We start from the raw sequence: 19,959 nt of genomic DNA, 5'->3' as shown, positions 1-19,959 counted from the left end.
CACATCTACACACACATACACACACACATACACACATCTACACACAGACACATACACCTGCACACACACTCTCACACACATCTACACACACAAGAAATGACGTAAGCTCCATGATCAAAACTGCCAAAAAGAATTTCATCAATATCAAAACTGAGGAAAACTAAAATAAACCCCGTGAACTTTGGAAATTACTCAATAACCAGCTTGGCTGCAGTAAAAAACTCAAAACGAGAATTTCTAACTTAAACATAAAGACAGATAACAGTCATCACAGACAAACTGGATGTGGCCAAGTACTTGAACATTTTTTTCACAAACATAGCCACAACTCTTGTAAATAAATTACCCTCCCACTCAGGGCGTTTTGGAGTAGATCACATCATGACCTACTACAAAAACCTAGGGGTACGCAAAGATGATTTCAGTCTAGCAAGGGTAACAACAGCAGAGGTACTCATTAAACTGAGCGCCCTCCAACCTAACAAGGCCACTGGCCACGACAATATCCCCTCCAAATTCCTCAGAGACACAGCAACCGCCATCTCACCAGTCATAGCTCACATAATTAACCTCTCCATAAAACAGGAACACGTACCCAAAGACTTCAAAATTGCAAGAGTAACCCCCCTACACAAAAAGGGCAGCAAATTGGACCCAGGCAACTACCGCCCTGTCTCTATACTTACCTCCATCTCGAAAGTCATGGAAAAAATAGTATATGAACAGGTCGAAAAGTACCTCGCGGAAAAGAAACTAATCTATGAATTTCAATCTGGCTTTAGAACATCCCACTCCACTGACACATGCCTTCTTTATTTGAGCGACCACATCAAACAAGAGGTGGACGAGGGCAAGTACTGCGGCATGGTGATGCTGGACCTACAAAAGGCTTTCGACACTGTCAATCACCCCATTCTGATTGACAAGCTAAAAGCAATTGGTTTTGATAAACTATCGGTGAGCTGGATGCAATCCTACCTGGAGGGGAGAGAACAGATGGTGGAGGTAAACGGTACTCTGTCCCCCCCCCCCCCCTCCCAGTGAGCTGTGGTGTTCCACAAGGAAGCATATTAGGTCCGTTACTGTTCCTAATTTATGTAAATGACATGTCATCAGCATGTGACTGCAACTTGTTCCTGTTCGCGGACGACTCAGCCCTGCTGGTCTCTGGCAGGAACAGGTTGCAGGTTGAAAAAACCCTCAGCTCCGAGCTCGGCAGAATCTGCACCTGGCTCGCCGATAATAAATGATCATTACACCTGGGTAAAACAGAGTCCATTCTCTTCGGTTCGAAACATAATCTCAGCAAATCCGACGACTTCTCAGTTGCAGTGGGCGACATTATTGTCACAAGTAAGAAGGAAATGACATACCTAGGATCTATTCTTGAGGCAAACCTCTCCTGTGATAAAATGGCATCCAGTGTAATAAAAAAAGTCAATCAAAGAACTAGATTCCTATACCGGATCTCCTCTCTGGTAAACAAGAACACCCTGAAGACTCTGGCAGGAGCACTCATTCAAGGGTACTATGACTATGCTTGCACGTCATGGTACCATAGCACCTCCAAGGCGCTACAAATAAAACCTCAAACATCGCAAAATAAACTGGTCAGACTACTGCTTGACCTTTCATCTAGAACCCACCTCACCTCTGCCCACTTTGACAACCTAGGATGGCTTAGAGTAGACGACAGAGTACAGCTACTTGCAATGGGCCTGGTCTACAAGATCCACTACACCTCTATGGTACCCATGTACATGTCAAAATGCTTCCCAAAGGTCAAGGAATACCATGATCATAACACCAGAGGGAGCTCCACAAATCATGTGAAACCCAGATTTGGCACAAAAAAGGGGGAATACACGTTTCGCAATTATGCCACATCAAGGTGGAACGCTCTTCCCACAACTGTAAAGGAAAGTAAAACTATACTTACCTTCAAAACCTCTCTTAAAGAGCACCTTCGGGGGAGAGCATTGCAAAACTGGCCCCGGTAATGGTACAAATCTCAACCTGTCGTTCAATGGACAGCTTCCCCCCCCCCCATCTATGTATATACTCGCATTTTAGACTGTTACTAACTGTATATCTGTAGACTTGGTATGTCTTAAATGTCCGGTTAGGATGTATTAGAACCAAATCTAAAATGTAAATTGTAAATAAGCCATCTGTATGTCTTATATGTCTTAAATGACATGATGAATTGGAAATGGGGGACCCTGATGTAAACAAGACGAAAGTCTTTCTCTGGTCTGCATCCCCTTAACAATTGTATGTTTTGAGCTGTACTGTACTGTACCCAATATACAAGCTGTTAATAAACTTTTCAATCAATCAATCAATCAACATCTACACACACATACACACACATCTACATACACACACACATCTACACACACGCACACACCTACACACACCTACACACACACATTTTGTTCTGCCTTTTTCTTTTGCACTTTTCTTAAACATTGTAAAAATATATGTTGCATTAATAAACCTGCATTTCATTCCAGACATTAGCATTTCGCACTCAGGTATTTATCATCAGGACTGAAGCGGCTTCAAACTGATTTGAATACATGTCATAGTAGAGTAAGAGTGACTCCAGCATCACATGGATCAAGAGTGTGTGATATCGTCTGTGTGTTCAGTGCGACACATGGCCAAGACGCAGGAGAACACGGCGACGCAACAGTCGGCTTCTGGTGCGTCAGGGGCCAGGCCTTAAAGGGTTAAACATTTAACGTAATGTTGTTATCTGGATTAAAGTAAAGATATCAGTGAGAGTGAAACTAATAAAGAGAGGGGGTGTTTAACTGCATGATGTAATGGGGGGGGGGGGGACTTTCTACAACAACTTTCCCCGGTGTGTGCGTGTGTGTGTGTGTGTGGGGGGGGGAACTCCGGGTTAACGCCCCCCTTCCCTTCAGGAGAGCTCTAAAGCGGAAAGTGAAAGTAGGCTCCAGAAGGAGAATGGCCCGCGGGAGCTCAACACCACGGCACGGTAACCCTTTAGCATTCATATTTATTATTATCATGATTATTATGATTATTGTATTATTATAGTGTGTGTTGATGCTGAGTCACGGTAGATACCGGGCAGGCTTCACGGTGCAGCAGGTCTCAGTAGCGGGTGAGGTGCGTGTGCGTGTGTGAGCTGCAGACATGAAGGCTGCACGAGACTTGACTGATTTGGACACGATGAGAGAGGGCTGGCTGTTTCATCTTGAGCAGGTCTCCCTTGAAAAAGAGATCAATGATCTCAATGGGATACACCGTGTGTGTGTGTGTGTGTGTTTTAATGAGTGTGTGATAAATAATGAGTGTATGGTAGTGTGTGTGTGATACAGCGTTTGATAGTGTGTGTGTGTGTGTGTGTGTGATACATAGTGTGTGTGTGATACAGAGTGTTTGATACAGAGTGTGTGTCAGGTGTGTGTGTGATAGTGTTTGTTAATGAATGTGTGTGTGTGTGTGATAGAAAGCAGACTGCCTCAGATTTAGCCTCCTGTTACTTCCTTCCTTCCCTTGCTTCCTTCCTGAAGGGACCTTAGATGAACTCCTCCTATCTGATGTGTTTGGCACGTTCCTTCACGGTGTTCTCTCTCTGTGACTCAACAGGATTTACTTGTGTTTCCATCTGAGGGGAAGGGTCCCTCATATATATATATATGTATATATATATATATATTCAAATATATATATATATATTCATATATATATATATATATTCATATATATATATATATATATTCATATATATATATATATATATATATTATATATATATATATATATGTATATGTATATGTATATGTGTGTATATATATATATATTCATATATATATATATATATATATATTTATATATATATATGTATATGTATATGTATATGTGTATATATATATATATATATATATATATATATATACAGAGAAAAGAAAAAAAAAGAAAGAAAGAACAAACAGAGACTTTCGACCCAAACCCAGCTGTTGACTTGTGGATGCAAGCAGCTAATCACAGTGAGGAGAACAGTCAGGAGGGTAGTGATGACAGCTTGTAGGATTACTGGTCGTGCTACTGTTGTCTTGTGTTCACCTCTGCATGTGTGTTCTGTGTTCACCTCTGCATGTGTGTTCTGTGTTCACCTCTGCATGTGTGTTCTGTGTTCACCTCTGCATGTGTGTTCTGTGTTCACCTCTGCATGTGTGTTCTGTGTTCACCTCTGCATGTGTGTTCTGTGTTCACCTCTGCATGTGTGTTCTGTGTTCACCTCTGCGTGTGTGTTCAGTGTTCACCTCTGCATGTGTGTTCAGTGCCGTGTGTCTGGCAAATAAAGTCAAGACCGGTTGAAAGTTACGGTTTATTTCATTTTAAGGATGAGCACCAAGCAACATCTCCAGGTGCACGACGCTGAAGTTGGCTTCCGATTCAGAGCATCCGATTCGGCAGTTAAGGGGAAAGTTAAGGGACATTTAATTTACAGCGCTGAGCGAACAATCCTCCGTGTTTAAACCTCTTAAATCGCTGCATAGCCGATTTATTTGGACTGGATTATCCCAGAGGGTCTAAAGATTCTTTATAACACAGTTTGAGATTTATGAAACCTTTTTTCTATTCGTGAAAAAACAAAAAGTGAGATTTCAGTGCTTTTTTCACATGTAGACCACATTAGATCAGAGGCCTCATTTATAACGCCGTGCGTAGGATTCTCGTGGGAAGGTTGCTTACGTAGTAGAAATCCAAAAAATAGGTACAGAAATGTTCCGACATTTTCCGATTCACCAAACATTGCGCACCGGCGAGGAAAGTGCGTACGGCACTTCCTACGCCGGTTTCCTTTATAAATCACAACCGACTCGAAATGCGGTGCAGCTTTTGCAGGGCTTCACGTAACGCCCATATCTGCCTATAAATAGTCAAAGAAACGCCCATTCATTGATTCATTCTGACTGACTGCGTGAAGGAGATCGCAGGAAATGAAGACATCTCACACCGTGTCAGATTTTGGTTATTTTGGGGAGGTCGAGATAACTCATATTGTTTGGTGGATGCAGTTTGAACCAGAGTACAGTGGCGGTTCTAGACCAATTTGACTGGGGGGGCCACTGGGGGGCCAGTTATTTTCTGAGGGGGGCAATAAATGCAGGACGAAAAAGAGAACTAGACAGTATGAAGTAATTGCGCATAAGAAAACAATGCAATACAGTTATTGGTATTTGTTTCAGTACACTTATTTATTTCAGATAGATCTTATAGTTATTACTGTTAGCTTCAGCTTAAGTTATAGTGCAATGTTTGCACTAACACCATATTTATATAAAAATAAAGGCAATGAACAGTTTCATCTCTACTTTACATAAGGGTGTCTGCACAATCTCACATTACAGCAACAAAATCCTGCGGTTTTTGGCAAACCGAGTTCCAGAAAATATACATTTAAAAAAAAAAGTCAGTGTTAGGGGGTCACTGGCCCCCCTAGAACCGCCCCTGTCAGAGTAGCAGCATGGAGGTCGGATCGTCACCAAAATAAATAAATAAGTGGTCCGAAAAAGGTTAATGACAAAAAAAAATACACATAGCCTTCCTCAGGCAGTGTGTTTGCACCGGGGACAGGAGACCCCCCCCCTTGATGAGAAACTAAGAAGTGATCGGGGAATCCCTCCGGAGTGGAGTCATGACGACTGATCTGAATTATGTGTTTGTATTTGGTGGTTTGTGTTCCAGCTGTCGATCAGCTGTGCGCAGCGTCTCCACTGCAGCCTGTGCGTCTCAACCCCCCCCCCCCCCCCCGCCCCCGCCCCCCCAGCAACTCTATATCCACCAGTTAAAGGAAATACAACTAATGTGTTGTGTTATATTAGCTGTACAATTGACCACATATGGTGTTCTTAGCTTCCATACCTCCTGTGTTTTACGAGCGACTTATCAAGTCTTGGCAAACGGCATAAAACACGATTAAACGTGATAGTATATAAAACCATGCTCGTATCTAACCTATAGAAATGCAACACGGCGTCAGTTTAAAGTAATTCTGTCCTCCTGCTCACCGCATCATTTATGAGAAAACATTTCATAACATTAACACAACATATTCCAGGTGGTTTTAAATAACATATCCGTATTTATTTATTCCTCCAGGTGGTGTGTGTGTGTGTGTGTGTGTGTGTGTGTGTGTGTGTGTGTGTGTGTGTGTGTGTGTGTGTGTGTGTGTGTGTGTGTGTGTGTGTGTGTGTGTGTGTGTGTGTGTGTGTGTGTGTGTGTGTGTTTTAATCAATGTTTGAAAATGAATTCTTCATATCTGATAAATGAGAGGTAACGTTTTATTTATGGTATTATTTCCACATATTTCTCTCCATTCTTCCTTCTGCCAACGGTGTCGCAGTTTCTCGTCTCTCCCGTTGTCGTGCTTAGTGCGTACGCATGGGTCAGAGTTTGCGTGGAGTTTTCCCTCTCCCTCCGCTCCACTTTAATACAAATGATCCCAATACGTATGATTGATGAAAAGATAAATCAATACAGATGTATTTATTATAAACGTTAGTCCTTAACATCTATCACTGTGTATATCACCATTCAAACATCTTTTAAAAGTTGAACAAACCCCACAGCTCAGTAAAGACTGAGAGATGTTGACTTTATTTGATCATTTCAGTAAAAACTAACGTTCATATTTCTCTCTTTGATTATAATACTGATGAACGTTCAGAACAAAGCACTTTGGCAACTTACCACATACGTTTTAAAAAGCTTAATAAGCACCGTAACTTTCATGATATCATTTCTCCGTCATAATCGGTTGTTTCCGTGAACGGCCGACTGTTGAGTGACGGCAAATGCTGCGGCTGCAATGCATTGTGGGGCAGCATTTTCTCCTCTCCTTTCGGTTAGGGGGGTCCAGTGGTTCCTAAGCTAAAGGAGGTTATAAAGGAAGTTTGAAACCTCCTTTCCTATCATCTAGAGCAGTGGTTCCCAAACGGTGTGCCGTGAGGCAAGTCCGGCTGTGCCGTGGGATTTTGTGACAACCATACGTTATTATTGCAATATACAACTACACAAAAATAATTACTTTTTAATTTACTATATCAGTACTTTGTAGGTTTATATTTACGTAACCTGCACGACTTGTGCGTCCACATCTCCACGTGCAGTGCTGCATAAACATGGCTGAGTCAGCGATAGCTCTCGAGGGGTGGAGGTATGCCCATTACTTTGAGTTCGTCCGAAGAATAGACAGGAATGTGACGGTGAGGTGCAAACTGTGTCCAGAAGCTGTTCTCCACTGCTGGAAACACCACGTGGTCAAACCTCAACAACACCTGCAAAGAACACATGCTAAGGTGAAGCTACCGCACAGCTATTAGTTGTTGGTTTATATCACGCAGTCTGTTCTTCTTCTCTGTCTTCCTGTTGTCTGTTTTGAATGACAAATACACACTACCGCCGCCTGCTGGTAAGGAGAGTTATTGCCACTCACGCATGCATGTACATGCTCGGCGAGTAAAGTAACGAGTTACTTTATGTAGATAGTAACGAAGTAGTGTAATATATTACTTTTTTAAAAGTAATTTGTAATATATTACATTTTTTTAGTAACGACCCCATCTCTGGAGTTGGCGTTCTCTACTCTGATTTACATGAAGAACAACCGGAGGTCACGGCTCTCTGTTGAACAGGACTTGCGAGTGGCCCTCTCCTCAGTGCCACCAAGGATTACAAAATGATGCGCGCCCCGACAGGCACATGTATCTCACTCATTTGTAAATCGGCAAAATATTTACAATAGCACATGTTTCAATGCTGATTGCTGAAATGTTACATTTATAATTTGTAGTTCAGGACCATGGACAAAGCAGCTTCCTTGCATTGACAGTTCTCTGTGCTGAATTTCTGCTGAGTTTCCTTTGCCTCATTTTTTATGTTGTGACCTGTCTGGTTTAAATGAGTGTGTTGCTGCTTTGATGAAGCCTAATTTGATAAAGTTTCAAATTAATTTCTGAAATATTTCATGAGTAATATAGTTGTCTTTGTCACATTTTATTTGGCATTAGTAAATAATTATGCACATTTACAGATATTTTACATGATATGAGTGATAACACGTGTTATAAGGGCTATTTTGCACAATAGGTGTGCCTTGAGATTTGTACTTGACCTTTGGTGTGCCTTGGGCACAACAAGTTTGGGAACCACTGATCTAGAGAATTGGAACGGCACTTATCATGGCTGCCACTGAGGGACTTCCGGGTCATTTCACTCCGTTAGGAAGGTTCCTAAGCTAAATGGACTATTGGAACGCAACCCTGGGACAGCTGCAACACTTTTTGGGGTTTTCCCCAATAACTTAAAAACCATTTACAATAGGATAGCCATTTTGCTATATTATACATTATCAATATGTCAGCTACTGAAACAATGTATTTAAGATGTTTTTATGAAATAAGTACAGGTTGGAAAATGTATTTTTTTTAAAAACTCAACTGTTACAACTGTCCTTGTGTACAGGGACAGTTGTAGCTCATGCCAGGCACGGTTGTAGCTCATGCCAGGCACGGTTGTAGCACATGCCAGGCACGGTTGTAGCACATGCCAGGCACGGTTGTAGCATGTTAATAACGGTTACCTTTTTCACACTACATGACAACAAATAGGGAAAGCTGTCAAATTCTAAGGCAACAAGATTGAATGGGGTTTCACACATCCTCCATCAAACAATGAACAGGATAACAGATAACACACAGCATCCTCCTCTGTGAAGGATTACACTGTTCTCTGAGAGGTGCTTCTACCTTAATGATGTAGAGTTACCTCCTTTGAGCTGAGACCATAATATAAACCAGCTGCCTCCATCAGGTAGTCTCTCAGCATCTCCTGCTCTGTGAGAACACCTTCTTTGGTGTCCAGTAGCCTACTCTTGGGGGTGTTTGTGATCCTTGACTCTCCAACCTCAGCCTCCTCTTATGGAACCGGTACAGGGTGACATGGCATATATCCAGGGACTTTGCCACTTCCCTGAAGGATTTGCCCTTCTGCACTTCATTTGAGACCCTCTGCAGCAGAGCGAGTGGCACTCCCCTGTCTGTCTTCCTCTTTCTGACATGTGGCATACTGTAAACACACACACACACACACACACACACACACACACACACACGGTCTACTGTACAGTGTTATATTCTGTTTATTATTACAGGGACAATGCACACCAACCAACAATACAACTGTATGCTTGAATTAACAATTGATCATTCAAGCAAATGAGCCATCATTGTAAATGTGCCATGTTACAACCGTCCCGTTACAACCGTCCCGTTACAACCGTCCCGTTACAACCGTCCCGTTACAACCGTCCCAGGACCACCAGTCTTGCTTCCACCCCCTGTGAACCTGCCTGGTTGCTAGCTTGACCAATATTTAGCTAGTTATATTTGTAGCTTACAAAACAGTGATTCTAATAATACTAGTTTGGATTCCTAGACATTTGAACTCAAGACAGTATCCAAAAAATACATCATATAATTGTAGTTAATATTTTACCTCAGAAACTTTTGCTGATATCTTACTCGAGAAATTCAAACGTGGCTCCTTTTTTTCTCAGCGATCTTACCGTCTAACTGCGCATGTGCAGAGTGAGTTTCATCACTCTGGCTTGTTTGTGATTGGAGATATTGAAGGTGTTACAACCGACCCGTGTTGCAACTGTCCCTGGTCTCCTACTCAAGATGACATACTGTAATTAGGCAAACAAAGCTTGTTGCTTAAAGTAAACTTGAACAATGCTAGTTATAGACTATATTTCATTTCCTGTTGAAATGTTTTGCCTGCAACTGTAAATACATTAAGTTTATATAAGTATACCTACTTATCTGTTGAATTTGTAAAAAATTATGATACATTTGAGAAGTAAAGACTTTATTCTTCCTTAATTAGCTGTCCATACTTACCCGATTTGATGAGTGGAGGTCTAGTGGTTTCAGATCAGGACCTGGTCTAATGCGGTCTAGATTTTAAAAAAGCACTGAAATCTCCCTTGTTTGTTTTTTCACGAATAGAATAAAGGTTTCATAAATCTGAAACTGTGTTATAAAGAATCGTTAGACCCTCTGGGATCATCCAGTCCAAATAAATTGGCTATGCAGCGATTTAAGAGGTTCAAACACGGAGGATTGTTCGTGTGTGTGTGTGTGTGTGTGTGTGTGTGTGTGTGTGTGTGTGTGTGTGTGTGTGTGTGTGTGTGTGTGTGTGTGTGTGTGTGTGTGTGTGTGTGTGTGTGTGTGTGTGTGTGTGTGTGTGTGTGTGTGTGTGTGTGTGTGTGTGTGTGTGTGTGTGTGTGTGTGTGTGTGTGTGTGTGTGTGTGTGTGTGTGTGTGTGTGGTGTGTGTGTGTGTGTGTGTGTGTGTGTGGTGTGTGTGTGTGTGTGTGTGTGTGTGTGTGTGTGTGTGTGTGTGATGTGTGTGTGTGTGTGTGTGTGTGTGTGTGGTGTGTGTGTGTGTGTGTGTGTGTGTGTGTGTGTGTGTGTGTGTGTGTGTGTGTGTGTGTGTGTGTGTGTGTGTGTGTCCTCACCGTCCTGCAGATGGAGAGCAGTGTTGGGCAAGTTACTTCCAAAATGTAATATATTACATATTACTGTCTTTTGAAAGTAATAAGTTACATTACAATATTACTGTCTCTGAAATGTAATGAGTTACACTACTTTAGTTACTTTTGAGTTACTTTCACCAAAATAACCTCAAAAGAATGGCTCGGTGTTTTAAATGCTAACATGTGGTTTAGTGCAGCTCATTATGCATCCAGTGAAGGGCGATGTGGTATAGCATAACAACTGTGTAGCCCTTAAGGCTACTAACAACTTGTATTACACGGCTTAGTTGAATACTGGATTCTGATTGTACATTCTTAACATGTGACACGTTGTTAATCCAGCAGTACAGACCGCTGTCAAGGACTATGATGAAGGTTGCTAAGGAGGATCCAGAAAGAGAAAGAGGTTAAAAGACGGAGCGCTGGACGTCAGATAAATCACCAGAAGAAGGCAGACAGGAAGTGAACACTAACAGGACAGGGAATGGGCTCTGTAGTGTGTTTAGTATAAGGCCGTGTGCAGGCCCGGCTCCAGAACAACATGACTCAGGGTGCCTCTGAGGTTACAGGGGGCGCAGCAGCAGCAGGTTTACATGAGCAATAGTGGCAACAGCAATGAAAAATAGCATTGATGGCCCCAATGAACAGATTATGGCCTTTGTTATGTTTTGAAACCAAGCAAGTGAGAACATTTCAAGTGAGTTAAAAGTGCAATCCTGAAATACAAACAAATGAGAACATATTGTAAATAGAGGCAAATATGATTTGAACCAGCTCATGGTTTGAAATGGCAAACATTGAAAAGAAAAAGTATTATTAAAACCATGTACTAAATCATCACCTTGGTCCCATCATATACTCTGGGAAGAGAATATTTACTGTGCTTGAAAACTGGTATCACATCATCACGTGAGGTTGACTTTGTGACCTGGAGAACATTTCAGCTGCAACATTAGCTTGTTGATAAGCTTGGGATATGAGATATTTCTGTAGCCATTCGTGGTGAAGGCATCTGTGCTATTGTGTGCATTATTTTTGACCCAACATTTCTACAGGCAGAATATGAATCTATTTTCACATGAATATTCTAACCATTGTCTATTTTTATACCACGAGCTGCAAAATGACCGCCTAACCCCACTGTACAGGCGGGTACTTGTTTAGATATACCTGGGCAGGCTCTGTTTTGCCGTGGTATCCTGGCACCTGCGGGCCGCAGAGGGGTGGCGTAGTTTCGGGCGACGAAGACTGCCTCCGGGGGCGAGGGCGGAGAGTCAGGCGGGAGTAAGCTAGTGTCCACAGCGGAGGGTAACGTGATGTCCCCATCCGTCCCCATCCGACCTGTTGCTCCCTTCACTGGCTTCCAGTAACTGCTAGAATCCACTTCAAGACACTGGTACTTGCGCAGTGGTTCCCAACCTGGGGGGCGCCAAAGGTTGCAGGGGGGGCGCCAGGCCTCAGATGATTTGAGGCCAAATTTCATATTTAGCCTTTTTTTTTTTTTTTTTTACTTCAATTTAGTATTAAAGGCATAAAAAGACAGAAAGGTATCATTCTTTTTTTAATAGAAATGTTTCTTCTGCCGTAAAGTGTCCAAACCGGGCTTTTCTGGATAAGTGCATGTTTAAAACATAGTCATTGTCCATGCCGGCTTCAGTTGGATTATTCGTCACAGTTGCTCCGATCAGATCGGTCTCCTCCATTTTGTAGATTATGTACGACTTTTGAATCCACAGAAACACATCGGCAAAATCCGGCTTACTTTGAGCATGTGTTTTAAACAGTTTAATGCCTTTGTGAATTGTTTCCACTTCCGCCGTCCTTTCATTTCTTCATACAGCGGGAATCCAAATGAATGAATCCTGAGTCCAATAACCATCAAAGTCGCTCCAATAGTGCTCCTTGATTACGCTTTCATCCTCCTTTAACAACATACTCCACATTCATCCAGTTTGTGACAGTAGTTGTAGCATTTTGAGACTTTGAAACTTTAATTACCGCTGTTTCCCCCCCCCTTGTGTGTGGGGGGGCGCAACTTCCAACAGGAGTCATTTGGGGGGGCTCTTGGGAAAAAAGGTTGGGAACCACTGTACTGGCGCACCATGCTGTGGTGGATCTGGCCCTTGCTACATCCAGGACATGGTTAAACTGTACACCCCAGCACGTGCACTCCGCTCTGCAGATAGATTGAGAGCGGTGAATCATAGAAACAGGAAGCGCTCAAACGTTTGTGTGAGTTTATCTAATTTAGCAGTGATTCCATGTCAGCCACAGCTTGTTACAAAAAACATGACTGATAGTGTGTTTAACAAACTTAAACTAGCTTTATTAAATGTCAGGTCTTTGGCAGGAAAAACATTTTTAATCAATGATTTTATCACTGAGCACAATCTCGATTTTATGTTTTTAACGGAAACTTGGATTGAACAAAATAACAGTGCAGCTGTTCCAGCGACGTGCAGTCAGGGGAGGCAGAGTCTCACCTGTCATACTCCAATGTAACGGAAAAACAACTAAAGAAAAACTAAATAGTAATAATAATAACATGTCTCCACTGATCTGTGTTGTAAGTGTGATTTCTGTTTGATTCCAATCGCTTTTTATAGTCAAAATTAGCACATTTGCCGAGCTCCGCTACAACTATGGGAGCGATGAGGAGAGAGGCAGGGACGAGCTCTGCCTCTCGTAAGCCCACAGTAACTGGCTGGAGCGCGGGCACTAATTTAGCGCGGGCACTTATTTTGTGAGCGCGCTGCAGCCAGTTACTGTGTGGTGAGGTGAGGCACAGATGAGCTCTGCCTCACCTCAAAATGCGTCAACCCACAGAAACTGGCTGGAAAGCGGGCCCTAAGCGCATGCCTGCACCATCTCACTGTAGGTCACCAATGTAATGTTTGTATATCCCTTTATTACATTTATCCTCGCCATCCATAGTCTCTAAATAACTTATTTCACGTATATATGATATTTAGGCTCGCTGGTCTCATCGTACAACGGCAATGAAAAAAGCACCAGGGGAGGCAGCCATAACCTCTGCCGCACTGAAGGGGGCGCACGTGAGCCCACAGGTCCTTGTTGCTACTGTTATTCTACGCAGAGACGGTATAGACGCGAACAACAAACTAGACTTTTGAAACTAGAGGAAGATAAGGAGGACTTTTACAAAACAGTAATAGAGATTGTTGTCCAGAAGGAGAGCATGGACTTCATCTTCAAGTCAAGGTAAGACCACATTGGTAATGCAAATGGGATCTTACTAAGAAAGAACAATCCAATATTTAGATGTTGGGTATCCTTTTGTTGAACGGTCTGTTTAAAATGAATCGAAACATCAGACCAAAAAAGCTTTTGAAAATAACAGAATATGTCGATTATGGTCAAAATATGATATTTGTAAATCTGACTCTGAAAGAGTCAGTGCCTCACCGGCCATGAACCTCACCGCACGTCACTGAGCTGTTCTTATCGAATCAACCCCTCCCAACTTTAGTTTTATGAGTCAGGAAAGAATGCATAAGAAAGGGGGTGGAGTTGCTATTCTGTTCAATGATTCCCTTCAATGCAGGAAGACATCTTATGGGAACTTTGATTCTTTTGAATATGTGGCCCTTCAGCTGAAATGCTCCTCTCGAGCTCTGTTCCTAAATATCTATAGACCACCCAAATACTGTGCAAGCTTTTGTGATGACTTTACTGAACTGCTGTTTATAGTGTGTATTGACTTTGACCGTCTAGTCATTGTTGGTGATTTTAACATCCATGTTGACAACCCCCAGGACAGAGGGGCTAAAGAACTGTTTTGTGTTCTTGATAGCTATGGACTGACTCAGCATGTGACGGAGCCCACGCACAATAAGGGGCACACTCTGGACTTAATTATCTCAAAGGGTCTGAATATCTCTAAGGTTGTGGTGACTGATGTTGCGCTCTCTGACCATTCCTGTGTTTTCTTTGAGAGCTCTATTTCTGTTCACAAAAATGTTCAAAAAGAGGTAACCACAAAGCGATATTTAACTGAAAATACTAGGGAAATGTTTACTCAGAATGTTTCTTCCACACTTGCCCCTGCCAACATCTCAGTAAATGAGCTAGTAGATCATTTTAATTCAAAAATAAAAATGTTATAGATGCCTGTTCTCTGGGTAATAGTTAATGACACTCTCCTCCCATTTAACACACTTTAACCCACATTTCAAAGACCTTTCCTGGCCTTGAAAAGTGATTTGAAGCGGACTGCCCACTTAAAATACATATACACTGTAGTTATGTATTTGAAGAGGACAATGCGCCCTCCGGTGGACGAGGCGAGAATTTCGCCAAAACGGCCGAAACTTTGGAAAATCGCAGCGCTTTTTGTCCCCCGGTGATCGGCCGGGCGTCCCGGACGCGTCGGCGGCGACCGCTTATTTTTAGGGCTTCGTGGGAACCCCCCTAGGGAAACTTTAGGAACACTGGACAATCCGCAATCCTGAGGCCCTTACGGTATGGAAGGGAAGAAAAGATCTCCATGGAGAAAGGCCATGACCGTGAGAACAGAAAAAAGAGTGTAGAAAAGCTGAACGTAGGTGGTGAAAAACAAATCTCCAGGTTCACTTTGAAATCTATAAAGAGAGACTTGGCCTTTATAATTTGGAATGGAAAAACGCACGACAATCGTTCTTCTCTGACATCATTACCAAAAACAAAAACAATGCACGTGCCTTGTTTGCTACCGTCGACAGACTGACTAACCCCCCAGTGTCAGTAGCCTCTGAATTTCTATCCACCAGGGCGTGCAATGATTTTGCCTTTTTCACTGACAACATTCAGAACATCAGACAAGCAGTCAGTGCCTCTGCATCAGGAACAGCAAATGTGTTGTCCCTATCTCCACTTAACATCAATTCAGACATCATGACACAACTCCATCAGATTAATGATAAAAACCTAGAGGACATTATTCAACTTCTGAAATCCTCCTCTTGCTGCCTTGATATTATTCCAACAGGGTTTTTCAAAGATGTTTTTCGTTGCATGGCCTCAGATCTACTTCATATAGTAAACACATCTCTTCACTCAGGTATTTTTCCACAGGCCCTGAAAACTGCAGTCATTAAACCGCTCTTAAAAAAGAATAATCTAGATGCTTCAGTAATGAACAATTACAGGCCCATATCAAACCTCCCATTTCTAGGTAAAATCATTGAAAAAGTTGTTTTTCAACAGTTGAGTAATTTCTTGCATTTAAATAACTGTTTTGATGTGTTCCAGTCAGGCTTTCGTCCAAACCACAGCACTGAGACTGCTCTTGTAAAGGTCTTTAATGACATCCACTTAAACACAGACAGGGGCAGAACTTCAGTGTTAGTATTAGTAGATCTCAGTGCTGCGTTTGACACTGTTGACCACAGCATATTACTAGACCGACTGGAGAACTGGGTGGGACTTTCGGAAACAGTTCTGAATTGGTTTGAATCCTACTTAAAGGACAGAAACAACTTTGTTTCTATAGGTAAATACACATCTGAGTTGACAAATATGACATGTGGGGTTCCTCAAGGCTCCATCTTGGGGCCTCTTCTCTTTAACATCTACATGCTACCACTGGCTCAGATAATGAAGAACAACTAAATAACTTGCCATAGTTATGCGGATGACACACACATTTAGGGTGCATTCACACCTAATAGTCGCTTCTCTTCTGCTGCGCACCAGACCACAGTTTGTTGCATTGTTTCATTTCTCAGAAGGTCCGGTTTGCGTTCACACGGCAAAACTCAAACGAACTATAAACTTTAAACACAAGTCATGTGCTCGGAAATGCTGTTCACCCATTGGTCAGACATTAAGGGGGTAAAAACGCAAATCCCAGCAATTTCTCCCGGAGCCTCCGCCATGGAGCATCGGCACTTTCGGCAGGTTATTCTCATGCAGCTGTTAATCTGGAGATCAACAGACTCTAGCGGCCCGCGCATATGATTATATAATCAGACAACGTCCGTTAAAAACCATTATAACACACGTTCTGCAGTCAGGAGGGCGTTTCACCGACGACAAGTATTCTTAATTTTATGTAGCTGACTGAGAATTTTTACTTTACACGACACTGTTCAACTCTTCATTCTGCTTCACTCTTTAACTAAACAACCGCGGATGTCTTGAAAAACTCTTTCGCTGAAGATTTTTGAAGACATCGCGTTCTTGTGACTCGTAAATACTACGCTTCCTATGTTTTGGTGCGGACTGCGTTCACACCAGCAATGAACCGCTCCAGAGTTCACTAGCAAGCGCTCCGAGACCACCTATTTTAGCGGACCAGAGTCCGGTTGTTTAGTTCACTTCAGAGGTCTGCGTTCACACCGACCCAAATGAACCGCACCAAGCGGCTAAACGCACCAGGGTTCCATTCAACCGGACTATACAAGGCTGGTGTGAACGCCGTTACATAACCATTTCACCAGGAGACTATGCTCCAATTCAAACACTGACTAAGTGCATTGAACAAATCAATGACTGGATGTGTCAGAACTTTCTCCAATTAAAGATCAAATTGAGGTAATGGTTTTTGGACACACATTTGAATATAGGTGCCGTGTGAGGAGGGGTTGTTATATCCTCTCTGTTTCCTGTCAGGTTGCTGATGACGGTTACGGAGTTTCTTACATCATCGTTGGCGAAGAAATTATCAACTTCCACGTCTCGTCCAAACACTCCTGGAGCTAAACTGTGAGTGTTCTCTCTCTCTCTCTCTCTCTCTCTCTCTCTCTCTCTCTCTCTCTCTCTCTCTCTCTCTCTCTCTCTCTCTCTCTCTCTCTCTCTCTCTCTCTCTCTCTCTCGTCTCTGTTTAATGCTAACCACCTCTCTCTCTCTCTCTCTCTCTCTCTCTCTCTCTCAACCTTGTCTCTGTTTCCTCCTCTGATCTGGATGGTCGCAGCAGAGGCAGCATGACCTCATGGAGATGCCTGACCCCGCTGTTTCTCTGCGTACGTTTCTCTCACATTCGAGTATCATACGACTTATTATAATAAATATTTGACGGTAAAACACAGAGCTGATGTTCCATGTTTTGTTTGCTAGGTGTTCCTGGGCACGATTCTCCAATCAGAGGCGGGTTGTTGGGATTTATTTAAACCAAACAACTGGGTATGTATGATCAACATTATTATTATTTATTATTATTACATGGCTTAGTTGAATACGGGATTCTGATTGGTCAATTCAGAACATGTGACACGTTCTTAATCCAGAACAGACTGACCGCTGTCAAGGACTTATTGACCGTTGTTAAGGACGCTCACATCTTCAGAAAGAAGTCCGGTCGATTTAACTGTATACCGTTGGGCCGAAAAGCAAACTGCATGCAGTTTGCTTTTCTAACTGACAAGACAAGAGCGACAAGAAAACAGCGGAGAAGTAACGGGGCAGAAACCTCCTTGTTACGCAGCGGTCCAGACATAGACATCAAACGGCGACACATATTCAGTGTGCAGTTCCTTTGGCATTAGGGCAGGGATATCTAGATACTCTCCAAGGATTGACATCATGAATTGTGCTACTTTTAAAACAAGCAGCGATGTTTTCAAATCTGTAATCAAAAAGCTCCTCAAAAACGCTATGGAAGCAGTTCCTGCCGTTGCTACGTTAGTTTAAACGGTAACAACGGACTATTTCTCTTAGCGGATGCATGTAAATTTAAATCAATACATACAACTATTTTTTAAATCAATAAAATCATTTTCTAAATCCACAAAAGCATTTCAATTAATATTGGGAGTCATGTCGTTACTTTGTTGAGAATGTGGCCGTGTGATAAGCGGGATAATGTGCAGCGACTTGGTCATTATGGGGAAAATCACTGCCATTAATCTCTCCCTATCCGCTGCATCTGACACACATACATCTCCCCCAGCATCCACCGCCACAATTTCTCCCCACATCTCCCTGGACCTCCCGAGCCCTCCTCCCCACGGCCGCCTCTCCCAGTTCATTCTGGTTACCCCCCCTGAAATACTCAAACTGATCAGCTCCTCCAAACCCACAACCTGCTCCCTTTACCCTCTACCCACCCCTCTACTGAAGTCCTGTCTCCCCGTCCTCTGCCCCTACCTTGTCAACCTTTTCAACTCCTCCCTGTCCCAAGGAACCGTTCCCTCTGCCTTCAAAACTGCTGCTGTCACTCCCATCCTCAAGAAACCCGGTCTGGATCCCTCCTCCCTCAGTAATTACCGTCCCATCTCCAACCTCCCCTTTCTCTCAAAAGCAATAGAACGCATCATCTCCAAACAACTCCACCGCCATCTCCAAACCAACCAGCTTTTTGAACCCCTTCAGTCTGGATTTCGTCCTCACCACAGCACAGAAACGGCACTCATCAAAGTCCTCAATGACCTCCTCACCTCTGCTGACACCGGTTCCCTCAACATCCTCATCCTCCTCGACCTGAGTGCAGCCTCCGATACCGTGAGCCACACCATCCTGCTTACCCGACTCCAGGACATCGGTATTGAAGGTACTGCACTCAGGTGGCTCCAGTCCTACCTCTCCGATAGATCCCACTTCATCTCCCTCAACAACCACTCCTCTGCCACAGCTTCAGTCACCCAAGGTGTTCCCCAAGGTTCAGTACTCGGCCCCCTCCTCTTCATCATCTACATCCTCCCCCTTGGTCAGATTATCCGCCAATACAACCTGGACTTTCACTGTTACGCTGACGACATACAGATTTACCTCAGCACCAAATCCCCCAACAACCCCCCCCCCCCCTCACCCACATCGAATCTTGTGTGACTGCAATAAAATCCTGGATGCAACACAACTTCCTCAAACTCAACAGCGATAAAACTGAACTCCTCCTCATCGGCTCCAAATCCACCCTCAGCAAAAACCCCAACCTGACACTCACCATTGATGGCACCCCTGTTTCCCCCTCCACCCAGGCACGCAACCTTGGCGTTATATTTGACCCCACCCTCTCCCTCGAGCCCCACATCCGTCAAGTTGTAAAAACCTAATTTTTCCACCCCCGCAATATTGCCAAACTCCATCCCTCTCTCACCCGCCCTGCAGCTGAGCGACTCATTCACGCCTTCATCTCCTCCCGCCTTGACTATTGCAACTCACTCCTCTACGGCATCAGCACTACATCCCTCAACAGACTCCAGCGTGTCCAGAACGCAGAAGCCAGACTCCTCACCCACACCAAATCATGGCATCACATCACCCCAAAGAACTCCACTGGCTCCCCGTTTCACACCGCATCCACTACAAACTCCTGGTCCTCACTTTCAAAGCCCTCCACCATCTGCCCCCCCCCCCTACCTCACTGACATCCTCATCCTCTACCAACCACCCCGGTCCCTCAGATCCACCTCAGCCGGTTTGCTTTTCATCCCCAAGG

General features: G+C 43.3%; 1 protein-coding gene across 1 annotated transcript in view; it reads left to right on the top strand.

The window, feature by feature from the left end:
- Nucleotides 1-2,933: 2,933 nt before the first annotated feature.
- Nucleotides 2,934-19,959, top strand: part of LOC117535438 — a gene marked incomplete at its 3' end in the record, with an annotated part of 36,368 nt that continues 19,342 nt past the window's right edge. Inside the window, 4 exon segments of the mRNA XM_034199891.1 lie at nt 2,934-3,007; nt 17,196-17,288; nt 17,497-17,545; nt 17,640-17,705. Of these exon segments, the coding sequence (XP_034055782.1) occupies nt 17,203-17,288; nt 17,497-17,545; nt 17,640-17,705 (201 nt within the window).

Source organism: Gymnodraco acuticeps, unplaced genomic scaffold, assembly GCF_902827175.1.
Source record: "Gymnodraco acuticeps unplaced genomic scaffold, fGymAcu1.1, whole genome shotgun sequence".
In the NCBI taxonomy this organism is placed as follows: Eukaryota; Metazoa; Chordata; class Actinopteri; order Perciformes; family Bathydraconidae; genus Gymnodraco; species Gymnodraco acuticeps.
Note: the sequence above shows the minus strand (reverse complement) of the source record. Positions and strands in the feature narration are given on the sequence as shown.